The following is an 11,702-nucleotide window of genomic DNA, read 5'->3' as shown; positions in this document are numbered from 1 at the left end:
GCGCGAGTTTTTTCAGGTGTTGCTCTCTCCGCCCCTCGGCTCGACTGGGCTGGCCCTGGGCTAGCCTGGCCAGGGCGCAGCGGGCGCCAGCCAGCCCGCCCGAAAGCCGCCCCTCCAGGCTGCCTGGCTGCCTGGCTGGCTGGCTGGACCTGGTCTGGGCTGGTCTGGGCTGGTCTGGGCTGGCCTGCTGGGCTGCGCTTGCTGTTGGCCCGCCCGCCGATTCGACAAACGTCGACGGCCACGATCCGCGGCAGGCAGCCAGCCAGGGGCCAGCCAGAGGCACGGCGCAACCGCCCCTCTGCCCGCCCGCCTATCTGCTGTTGGTCGCTCGTTGGCTGTTGGTCAAAGCCCGCCCGCCCGCTCGCCCGTCCCCTCTGGCCTGTTTGTCGCTCGCCGCCACCTCCATCGTCGCCGCTCGACCACCATCATCACCGCCGCATCGTCGCTCCGCTCGATCTCCTTTCTCCCTTCTCGCTCCTCCTGCGCCGCACGATCCTCCTCATCTGCCACGCCTGCTCCGAGCTCACCCACCCCCGAGTCGTCGCACCCTTCTTAACCCTTTGCACTTCTGGCCTGGCCTTGACCTGCTTCAGCTTCAAAAGCCAACAGCTCCGTCACTGCCGTCACTGCCGTAGTCCGCAGACCAGTAGACATTCGCCGCCGCCGCCGTCGCAGCAGCAGCAGCAGTTCGACAGCACACCTCACCGGTCATCGTCGATCTCAGCCCTGCAGCCCCAGCAGATCGCTTCCATCTCGCCTTCACACTCTTTGCCTTTTTCCCATTCTCACATAAACCGACACAATGGTGAGCACCGGCAGCGGGCGCCACGCACGCCGATGCGCTGGCGTCGAGGCGCGAGTGGGCACACTTCGCTGACCGAATTTCTGTCCATTGATCGCTCACTCTCTCGCGACGCTACACAGTGCGGTATCTTTGCCTATGTCAACCACCTCGTGGAGAAGGTGAGCATCGGATGGGCGCTGCTTGAGCAAAGGGGCAGGCGGCGGTCTATCGTGTTGGCGGCGGCGGCCGCCGACCCGATAGGTGCAGAGGCGAGACCAGAATGGAGCTGACGAGATCCGCTCTTTGCCTCGTATTTGTGTTTGCCCCGTCTTGCGTTGCAAAACGTCAGGACCGCCGCCAGGTGATCGACATCCTGGTCAACGGTCTGGCCCGACTCGAGTACCGAGGATACGACAGTGCCGGTGAGTAGCAGGACGGACGAGGTGGTCGCGGAATCTCGATCCTCCGGCACGGCACGAAGGTGCCGGGATCGCTTAGACCCGCCGCTCGATGAGCTCGGGGAGAGAGAGGCTCAAGGACTTGATGTCGCCGAGCGGAATCGCTGACTCGCCCGCCTGTGCTCTGCTCTGCCCTGGCCCGCCTCGCCGCAGGTCTCGCGGTCGATGGTGACAACGAGTCCGACACGCTCATCTTCAAGCAGGTCGGCAAGGTCGCCGCCCTGCGCAAGCACATTGACGAGGCGCCCGTAGACTTCAACAAGACCTTTATCTCGCAGATGGGCATGGCCCACACGCGGTGGGCCACCCACGGCCAGCCGACGCCCATCAACTGCCACCCGCACCGCTCCGACGTCAAGAACGAGTTCACCGTCGTCCACAACGGCATCATCACCAACTACCGCGAGCTCAAGCTGGTTCTCGAGAAGCGCGGCTTCCAGTTCGAGACCGAGACCGACACCGAGGCGGTGGCCAAGCTTTGCAAGTACCTCTACGACTCGGCCACCAGCCGCAAGCCCGACTTTACCTCGCTCGTCAAGAGCGTCGTCAAGGAGCTCGAGGGCGCCTTCTCGTTTGTCTTCAAGTCGGTCCACTTCCCCGGCGAGGTCGTCGTGGCGAGGCGCGGCTCGCCCCTGCTGATCGGCGTCAAGACCGAGAAGAAGCTCAAGGTCGACTTTGTCGACGTCGAGCTCGGCGGCGCCGTCGACAGCTCCGGCTTCGGCGATGCCGGCCTCCTCGCTCCCCCCGGCGGCAAGAACCCCTCGGGCCCCGGCTCGCTCAGCGTGCCCAACGCCAACAACAAGCTGCTCCGCTCCCAGTCGCGCGCCTTCCTCTCCGAGGACGGCCTGCCGCAGCCGATTGAGTACTTTGTCGCCTCGGACGCCAGCGCCATCATCGAGCACACCAAGCGCGTCCTCTACCTCGAGGACGACGACATCGCCCACATCGCCGAGGGCGAGCTGCACATCCACCGCCTGCGCAGGAACGACGGCCTGTCGTCGATGCGCTCCATCGAGACGCTCGAGATGGAGCTGGCCGAGATCATGAAGGGCCAGTTTGACCACTTTATGCAGAAGGAGATCTACGAGCAGCCCGAGTCGGTCGTCAACACGATGCGCGGCCGCGTCGACTTTGACTCGCGCAAGGTGACGCTCGGCGGCCTGTCGGCGTTCCTCAACACGATCCGCCGCTGCCGCCGCATCGTGTTCGTCGCCTGCGGCACCTCGTACCACTCGTGCCTGGCGACGCGCGCCATTTTCGAGGAGCTGACCGAGATCCCCGTCTCGATTGAGCTGGCCTCGGACTTCCTCGACCGCAAGACGCCCATCTTCCGCGACGACGTCTGCGTCTTTGTGTCGCAGTCGGGCGAGACGGCCGACACGATCCTGGCGATGCGCTACTGCCTCGAGCGCGGCGCCCTCTGCGTCGGCGTCGTCAACACGGTCGGCTCCACCATCTCGCGCGAGACCCACTGCGGTGTCCACATCAACGCCGGCCCCGAGATTGGCGTCGCCTCGACCAAGGCCTACACGTCGCAGTACATTGCGCTCATCACGATGGCCGTCCAGCTGTCCGAGGACCGCATCTCGATGACGGAGCGCCGCAACGCCATCATTGACGGCCTCCACGCGCTGCCCGAGCAGATCCGCTCCATCCTCGAGCAGGACAAGGCGCTCCAGGCGCTTGCCCACTCGACGCTGGCCAAGGAGAAGTCGCTGCTGATCATGGGCCGCGGCTACCAGCACGCCACGTGCCTCGAGGGCGCGCTCAAGATCAAGGAGGTGTGCTACATGCACTCGGAGGGCATCCTGGCCGGCGAGCTCAAGCACGGCCCGCTGGCGCTCATTGACGAGTCGATGCCCGTCATCCTCATCATGACCAAGGACTCGCTCTACCCCAAGGTGCAGACGGCGCTGATGCAGGTCACGGCGCGCAAGGGCCAGCCCATCATCATCTGCAACGACGACGACCAGGACATCCAGCCCGGCTCGCGCACCATCCGCGTCCCGCGCACCGTCGACTGCCTCCAGGGCCTCCTCACCGTCATCCCGCTCCAGCTCCTCTCGTACCACCTCGCCACGGCCGCCGGCGTTGACGTCGACTTCCCACGGAACCTGGCAAAGAGCGTCACGGTCGAGTAAGCCGGCGAGCTCGCCAAAGAAACGAGGAGAAGCGAGAAAGACGACGAAAGGAACAGGAGACGACCGTGACACGAGACGAGGCGGCGTCGAGAGCCGGGACCGATGCGTCGCCGCACAGCCAGAGCCAGACGTGGAGACACGACAAAGAGAGGGAGAGAGAGAGACAGGGTAGTGAGGCAGGCCATCCCCCCTTTTTTTCTTCTATGGACCATAGCTCGTCGTGTGTTTTTCCCCCTCTCTTGAGCCAGGCCAGGCCAGGCCTGTCGCTGCACGCTGGCCCTGTCGATCGTTTCGCCCCGGTCCCTCTCCGCGTCTCTCCGGCCCTTGGCCAAACGCCCCCGGGTCTCGCTCGCACCTCTCCCAGGCGCCTCCCTGGCCGCCGACAGTCTCGAGGTTGCCCGTGGTCGTCCCTGTCTCTCGCCCCGCCCTCCAACCTACGATACTCTTTCTTACACGTCCGCGCCGCACCACAACCTCCGGCCACCAACATCTGCCCGCGTCCGCCCCTGTATGAACACACACATCCTCCCATCCCATCTCGTCTCGTACCGTTCCGTCCTGGCAAAGAAAGAAAGTCCCAAATCGATCCGAAGCATCAAATGTTCAGGACGCGGTCACGTCCCTCATGGAAGCCCCGATTGCGAATGGACGATGACATGGCATGAACGACTCTTGAAGCGAGCGCCGCCTGCCTCTCTGCGGCAGGCAGCTCCAAGGACGTGGCGAGTACTGTACCTGGCGGAACGTGCTGCGTCCGAGCCGTTGCTGTTCTCAGTCTCGCACACACATGTACAGCCACCCGGCAAATGCCAGGATGCGGCTCAAGCTTCAGCTGCGGTCTGCTGCAAGCGGTGCAAGGCGGAGGCTACAGTTACCACGTACGCATGTGCGTATCGCTCTACGTTGATCGTCGTCGTCGGAGCGAGGCTCAGTGGAAGTTAGGGGAAGTCGAAGTTGGAGGGAGTATCGTGATCGCGACGCAAGGTTGGCCGTGTGCAGCCACTCGCGTGCAGCGGTACCCCTGCCTGGCCAGGCGCCACCGTGCCGGCCTGTGCTCAGGGCCGCCCGTAGCTATGTGCACCTGTACCCTGCGCACTGATTCGGAACGAGTCGGACCGAGTCGGTCCATCGACTTGTCAGGTCGGCTTCGGTGCGTGCGTTGTAGAGCGGAGCGGAGCGAGCTCGTCTGTCTGCCATGAACAGGGATACGATGCATCGACGGACCGAAGCACCGTGGAGTTAGAGTTGAAAGCCCGACTGCCACCGCTGCCCCAGCCGACGGGACGGCGGTACGTTGGGCAACAACAGCGCAGCGGCGGAACAAGAAAAGCAAAGGCGGAGCAATCTTCATGGTGCCGAGCATGGGGAGGAGTGCGAGTGCGCGAGTGGCGGACACGTCCAACTCTGCCGAGCCTGCTTGACTGCGCCGCCAGCCCCGGCGCCTGCCTCTTTTCCTCGGCGCCCACACCTCGTCGAGTCCGCTCGAGGTGCAAAAGCGCTATGCACGCCTGCTCCGCCCCCGACGTTCCGGAGCCCCGGCCTGCCTGCCCACGAACCAGGTTGCATCGCATCCCAAGCGCGGTGCGGAAGCAAAGGCACCGACGCACGGTCCCACACGGCGGTGTCAACCTTGTTTGTCGACGCCACTCGCCATACCAGGTCCATCGCATCGACGTGGGGGGGCCATCCCGCATCCTGGCGAGCGAGGCTTCGTCGACGGCGCAACCTTCAGCCCGTATTGCCTGCCTCTCGCTCACCCCTCTCTCTCGCACATGCACAACGCCCAGCTCGAGGTGTCGGCAGCGTCTCATGACAGGCACAAGGGCAAGGTGCTGCCTATAAGTTGGGCTCCCTGGGCCCGCCACCACGCTCATCAGCGCGGGCGGACCACACACATCACGCCGCACTCTACCGCACCACAGCCGCAGCCGCCACCCAGCGTTCCACCTTACTCCCATCCTGAGGCAACGCGCACGCCCGCCATGTTCTCGACGCCCTACCCGCTTTCCGACACGACCGTGGCCGACTACCAGGCAAAGGGGCACGTCCTGCTGCGCTCCCTCTTCACGCCAGAGGAGGTGGAGCGGATCCGCAAAGACACGCTCGACACGCACAACCGCCTCCTGCCCGCCCCCGTCGAGGGCCCGCTGTCGACGTACGACAAGGCCTTCAGCCTCACCGAGAACCTGTGGCAGCACTCCGAGGTGCTGCGCGACGTCGTCCTCTCCAAGCGCGTCGCCAGTGAGTCCAGAATGGGGCGTCTGGGAAAAGAGGGAAAGTGGGCACGCGCCGCGCACCTCGACATCGAACTCATCCGGCTGCTGGCCGCCGGCACTCATCCTGCTTCTCCGTCTGGGCATCTTCAGACGTGGCCGCCAAGCTGCTCGGGTGCCGCGACGTGCGCGTCTACCACGACCTGACCTTCTTCAAGGACCCCGTCGGGCCCACGGGCGGCTTCACGCCGTTCCATCAGGACGGCCACTACTGGTGAGCTTGTGCAGTCCTAGCCGCCGTCGCCGCTTTCATGCACGCAACCAGAGCGGCGGAGCGCTGACATCCTCGGCGTGCGACCCTAACCTTGTTCCCCTGTTCCCCCCCCCCCGCCTTGCCCTGCTGACATGTCGACGCCATGCGGTGCCGCGCGGCCTGCCTAAAATCCCCCCGCCTCCGCATCTGCCTCCGCGTCTCCGCCCCATTCTTCCCTCCATCACTGCAGGCCGCTGGACAACCCTAGATGCCTCACGCTCTGGCTGCCCCTGACCGACTGCCCTGCCGAAATGGGGTGAGTACCCAGCGTCGCCTCTGCCGGCCGGCCCGACTGCGGTGCAACCGGATGCGGCATCAAAGACTGACACGGGAGCGGCCCACCGTCGTGGCCCCTGCGGCAGAACCATGTCGTTCGTCGACGGTTCCCACGAGATGCGCGACGCCTCGCACCTCGAAATCACCGACGAGAGCGACGCCCTCATCCGCCAGCTCATCGACACCAACGAGCTCTCGGTCTCGCAGCCTGCCGACCTCGAGGTCGGCGACGCCACGTTGTGAGTCTGCGCATGGTGCGAGCTTGTCTGCTCCCCCGAATGAAAGTGCAGGCCTGGCTCCTGTCCTGTCGTGTCCATTCGCGCCACCCTCGACTCGACCAGCGGGCTGACTGGCACGGCCGACAACGTACCTTGATTCCGCACCGCTTCGCTCCGCCCCCTTTCGCCCGCCCGCCCACTCTCTCGGCGGCAAAGCCACTCGTGCTGGACCATGCATGCGGCCGGGAGCAACCGTTCCGACCGACGGCGCGAGGTATTCGCCGTGGCCTACTTTGATGCCGACGCCGTGGTGCCCGTGCACCCGCCGACCAACAAGCGTCGCGAGGCCAACCTGCACCGCTGGTTCCCCGACGTCGAGCCTGGAAAGCTGGCGGCGTCCCACCTCAACCCCGCTGTGCTCGCCGCCTCGGCTGCTGCCTAGAGCGGCGCGACTACGCTGACCGCACCGCACGGGTTCGGATCGGATCAGGTCGACCCGCTGTACCGGGGTCCCAGTCGAATTTGCCGCGTCCGTCTGGGCGGTGAGACGAGCGCTCGAAGAGCAGAGATCGAGTCACATTGACGAACGAATGGATGCTGTGCATGACCCCGTGTCTGTGTCTGTCGATGAAAGCTGGGAACGGAGTGGGGGAGGGGGAGACACGAGAACGACACGTGGCTACCCTTGTTCGCCGCGACAAACCCCGCTCTGATCCGTGTCGGAGCGGCCAGGCGGATCTCGAGACGTTCCTGCCCCGTAACCGAGTCTGGGCGCCAACCTAACCTTGACCGTACAGCAGCGGCAGCAGCAGCAGCCACGCAGCATGCCTTGCCGGGCAGCTCGTGTCTGTCTGTGCATTGCCGAAGCCGGAACCGGAGCGAGCGACCCAATCTGCTGGCGAGCTTCTCATGGCCCTGCAGCGGAAAGACTACCCCCACCTTCTCTCCCTTCGTCCGTGCCCATCAAGGAGGCAGGGCAAGCGGGCCGTCAAGGTTTGCTATTTTGGACCAGACGGACCTCGCTCGCTCCCTCGCTCCGAAGCGAGAGAAACCCTATTCCGCCTTCCAACTGTGCATGTCGTGCTTCGGCTGCGCGGCCAACATGCGGCGGAACACTTTGCTCCCGCGGTAGGGTTAGGGTGGCGGTGCAGCCCGCCCCTTGCCCTGGTCTCTACCCCGCGCTTACCTTGTCCGCCGACGATGCGTGTGTCCCTGGCGAGGTGGTGGCGAGAAGAGGCAGCGTAGGGCTTGCTGTGGCCGGAACGGCCAACTCGCTCCCGTGAGCTAGGCGGCGTCGCGGCTCGAGTACCAGGCCTTGAGATTCCGCTGACCTTGTTCTTTGAGTCGACTCCAGGCACCCACCTCTCCGTGGCAGCCGCATCGTATAAAGCCAACGGCCGTGACGGTCGGCGAGGCAGGGGAGGAGGAGTAGACACACCGCCTCGCATAGCACGCCCGCACTTCCTCCTCTTTCGCCTTGATCCCGCTCAGAAGCCAAGCACACGACCATGTCGCCATCGACCGTCAACAAGATCGCCTCGAGCCCCGTATTCGATATCCGCTCGGACGAGACAAAGGGGTTCGCCAAGGCGCCGTGAGTCCCCCCCCCTCTCCTCTCTCCTGCTGTCCTGCGCTGAACACCGCTCGGACCTTATCGACCCTCCCTTGCACCGCGACGCGACGCAGCATCGAAGACGAGCTGGCAGGCCTGCAGGCGGTGTACAATGAAAAGACGCTGCCCAACGTGCTCCTCTACGACGCCAAGGGCCTGCAGCTCTTTGAGAAAATCACGTACACCAACGACTACTACCTCACGGGGCTCGAGATGGACCTGCTCGGCGAGCATGCAGACGAGATGGCCGAATGGATCAAAGATGGTGCGGCCCTCGTCGAACTGGGCGCTGGGTGAGTGTCGGTCGGTGCCTGCCCGCTTGCCTGCCGGCCTGCCTCGCCGCGCGGCACGGTTCGACGCCCGCTGTCCGTCTTGTTGTTTCCCGTCTCCTTTTTGACGCGGTCGAAGGTCAAGTCGACCACGGATCGATGACTGACGAACTCAATTCCCTTCAACACTCGATCATGCTCCCCTTCCGACATTCGACGCCGGATCGAATGCAGAGCGCTGCGCAAGACGGCGATACTGCTGGACGCCATCGAGAGGCAGGGCAAGCGGATCACGTTCTACGCCCTCGACCTCGACCACTCGGAGCTCACGAGGACGCTGGCCGAGCTCGAGGGGCGATACCGCCACATTACGCTGTGCGGCCTGTGGGGCACCTACGACGACGGACGCGCCTGGCTCGCCTCGACCAACGAGGAGCAGCGCGTGCTCCTCTGGCTCGGCTCGTCGATTGGCAATCTGTCCAGACGTGAGTGTCCCAGCTCGGACTTTGCCTTCCTTGCACGATCTTCTTTGCCCGCTTCGCACGACCATGAAGACGTATATTCGGCGGGGGAAGCTGGCGGGCACCAAGCTGACCGCCACGTTCTTTCCTGCCGCGCCGCCGACAACAACGGCGACGACAGAGGAGGCCAAGGACTTTCTGCACTCGTTCGGACGCGCCCTCCGACCGGGGATCGACAAGTTCATCGTGGCCATGGACTCAAAGTACAACGCCGTCTCCTCGATGACGCGCGCCTACAACGACAGCGAGGGCGTCACGGCGTCGTTTGCGCTCAACCTGCTCGACGCCTTCAACGCCAAGGTCGGGTTCAAGGCGCTGCCGCCGTCGTCGTTTTGCTACTCGCCCTTCTTCAACCAGGCCCAGGGGCGCAACGAGGCCTACCTCCGCGCGCGGCACGGCGTGCGGTTCGAGGTCAACGGCATCGCCGTCGAGGTGCGCGACGAGGAGCTCATCCGCTTCGCCTACTCGCACAAGTACGACAATGCCGAGCGCGACCTCCTCTGGCGCGCGGCTGAGGCGAATGTCGAGCAGGAGTGGCTGCATTCCCCGCAGTCGGGTAGGGCCAGGTACTCGATCTCGCTCCTCTCGTTTAGGGATTGACGTAGGAGAAGGGCTGCGCCCCGTGTGACACGACTCGACGATTTCCACCGACAGACGCAACGCTGAGCAGCGCTGCGATGAGGTGACATCGACTTGAGATGCAAATAAGTTACGACCGGAGACTGAGACTATAAGTTAACAAGTGTCCGTCAGGCGGACCTCTACCTCATCACCGGGCACCCATGCCCCGGCCCGGCACTGGCGTCGCGACGGCCCCGACTACGCGTCAAACGGCTCGATGACGATCTTGACACCGCTGACGCCCTGCTTGCACTTTGCGAAGGCGTCTTCGATGTGGGCGAGGCCTCCGGGTACGAGGGTGACGCGGTTGGGTCGGAACCTGCCCGTGGCAATGTATCCGCGCTCGCCGCCGAGGTTCTCCATCAGGGGTTCGCCGAGGTGGCGGTCCTTCCATGCAAAGCCGCGCGTATTGAGGAACTCGACGTTCTTGGCGGCGGCCAGCCGCGTGATTTCGGGCGTGGTGGGGACGATGATGCTCACCTTTCCGCCGCCGCCGGCGAGGCTGCGGATCTCGGTGGCGAGGAGGACCGAGTCTGGGACCGAGATGGTGTCAAAGACGACGTCGATCTCGGCGGACCCGGCGGCGTCGATGTAGTCCTGGGCGGTGGCCGTGGAGCGATCGAGCACGGCGTGGGCGCCGAGGCTGAGGACGTAATCAAAGTGCGACGGGCTCGAGTTGGTAATGACCCTGTCGAAGCCCGAGAGGAGGGCGAGCTGGATGGCGTACTGCCCCACGGATCCCGAGCCGCCGAGGATGACGATGGCCTTGCCCTTGCCCACCTGGTCCCCTCCCTGGTCCCACGGCGCCGTGAGCCCCTGTCCGTTCTTGTCGTAGAGGGCCGTGGCGGCGGCGACGGTGGCCACGGTGACGGTGGCGGCCTCGCGGTCCGAGATGTTGTCGGGCGTGCGTCCGGCGAGGACGGCGGGCAGGACGGAGTACTGCTGGAAGGTGCACGCGTCGGCGGTGCCGTAGATGCCCTGGTAGAAGACGCGGTCGCCCAGCTTGAGGTTGGTGACGGCGCTGCCGAGGGCGACGACCTCGCCGGCGCCGTCGGTGCCTAGCACCGTTGGGTAGGTGAGGTTGAAGACGTTGAACTGGCGGAGCTTCCAGTCGATGGGATTGACGGCGGCGGCCGTGTTGCGGATGAGGACCTCGTCGTCCTTGAGCGCCGGGACGGTGCGCTCGGACAGCTGGTGCTGGGCATTTGGCTCGGGGATGACGGCGGCCTTGAACGAGGTGGGCACGGACATGTTGGCGGCGATGTAGCTCGTGTGCTGTCGTCGGTGGAGGGCTCAGAAGAGAGGCGGAAGGTGCAGGATGAGCTTGGAGAGGGGCGGCTGGATCGGATGGGACTGGGAATGGATGGAGGAGGGGCAGGTTTTCTGGAGTCGACAAGCAGACTGGGGCCAGGTATAAGTACGCTTGCAAGGCCGCCGAGTGAGGGCAGCGCGACGAGCATCAGGCGGGGTCTCACAGCGGTGCGCCACTGTGTGTGGACAGGGGGAGTATCACCCACGGGCGTCCGTACGTACAGTCGGACAGTATGTACACTACGTGATACAGCGCGGCCCGCGGTGGACGGCGGCAGGCGACGCAGGCAGTCAGATGGCAGGCGAATAGCTCAGTTGGCAGCAGACCGTCGTCTGTGGTCTGTTCGATCCTGTGCCGTGGCGGCGCACGCGGCGCGGCGCAACCTGGCGGCCCGGCTGGCTGGTGGTTGCGGCTCGAGGATGGGCCGGCAGCCAAAGGTTGAGGTGCGGCGCGTAGCTTCCGCCTGGTACGGCACGGAACGGGACAGTACACAAGATACTTTGAGTCTAACTATGTATGTCCTTCTGCTTGTGCAAGCGCAAACGCCGACGCCGACGCCGGTGCGAGCGGCACATCAAGGCGGTCGACGTGGGGACAGAGCGAGGTCCGGTGCGCTGGGTCCAAGGACGCGGATTCGACGGGGTCGAGGAGGCCGGGGGCCGCATGTCGACGTGCGGAACCTTGGACGGCCGTCCAATGTTCGAACCAAGGCGAGGGCGTCGGACGAGATGGCGCCATTACGACAAACGGCGAGGTCGAGGGCCTGGCCGGGCCATGGTGTGCCACCATCGGAGTTACGACATCGGAAGGCAACCTCCGACGACGACGTGCGGGCGCGCCTCGTTTAAGTCCGTCGTGCGGTTGTCGGGCCGAGGACAGAGGCAGGGGCTTTTGCCGTGCCAGACGACGCCGATGGCAGCCGTTTGGCCTGGCACTCTTAGATTGCTGGCAGGCAGACGGGTCG

The 11,702-nt window shown here is 65.0% G+C and overlaps 4 protein-coding genes across 4 annotated transcripts; 3 read left to right on the top strand and 1 right to left on the bottom strand.

Moving 5' to 3' along the window:
* Window positions 1-802: 802 nt before the first annotated feature.
* PFL1_05458 (uncharacterized protein) lies at window positions 803-3,383 on the top strand (the record flags this gene model as incomplete). Its single annotated transcript, XM_007882995.1, has 4 exons — window positions 803-805; window positions 925-963; window positions 1,134-1,206; window positions 1,396-3,383. 4 exons carry the CDS (start codon window positions 803-805, stop codon window positions 3,381-3,383), a joined length of 2,103 nt encoding a protein of 700 aa, XP_007881186.1.
* Window positions 3,384-5,365: 1,982 nt separating this feature from the next.
* PFL1_05457 (uncharacterized protein) lies at window positions 5,366-6,845 on the top strand (the record flags this gene model as incomplete). Its single annotated transcript, XM_007882994.1, has 5 exons — window positions 5,366-5,624; window positions 5,750-5,870; window positions 6,100-6,165; window positions 6,272-6,424; window positions 6,620-6,845. 5 exons carry the CDS (start codon window positions 5,366-5,368, stop codon window positions 6,843-6,845), a joined length of 825 nt encoding a protein of 274 aa, XP_007881185.1.
* Window positions 6,846-7,911: 1,066 nt separating this feature from the next.
* PFL1_05456 (uncharacterized protein) lies at window positions 7,912-9,405 on the top strand (the record flags this gene model as incomplete). The annotated part of the gene is made up of 4 exons (XM_007882993.1): window positions 7,912-7,997; window positions 8,090-8,308; window positions 8,519-8,769; window positions 8,927-9,405. 4 exons carry the CDS (start codon window positions 7,912-7,914, stop codon window positions 9,403-9,405), a joined length of 1,035 nt encoding a protein of 344 aa, XP_007881184.1.
* Window positions 9,406-9,624: 219 nt separating this feature from the next.
* On the bottom strand, window positions 9,625-10,677 carry PFL1_05455 (uncharacterized protein; the record flags this gene model as incomplete). Its single annotated transcript, XM_007882992.1, has 1 exon — window positions 9,625-10,677. One exon carries the CDS (start codon window positions 10,675-10,677, stop codon window positions 9,625-9,627), a length of 1,053 nt encoding a protein of 350 aa, XP_007881183.1.
* Window positions 10,678-11,702: the final 1,025 nt, after the last annotated feature.

This window comes from Pseudozyma flocculosa (genome assembly GCF_000417875.1).
Source record: "Pseudozyma flocculosa PF-1 unplaced genomic scaffold scaffold00020, whole genome shotgun sequence".
NCBI classification, from domain to species: domain Eukaryota; kingdom Fungi; phylum Basidiomycota; class Ustilaginomycetes; order Ustilaginales; family Ustilaginaceae; genus Pseudozyma; species Pseudozyma flocculosa.
This window is presented reverse-complemented; position numbering and strand designations above follow the sequence as displayed.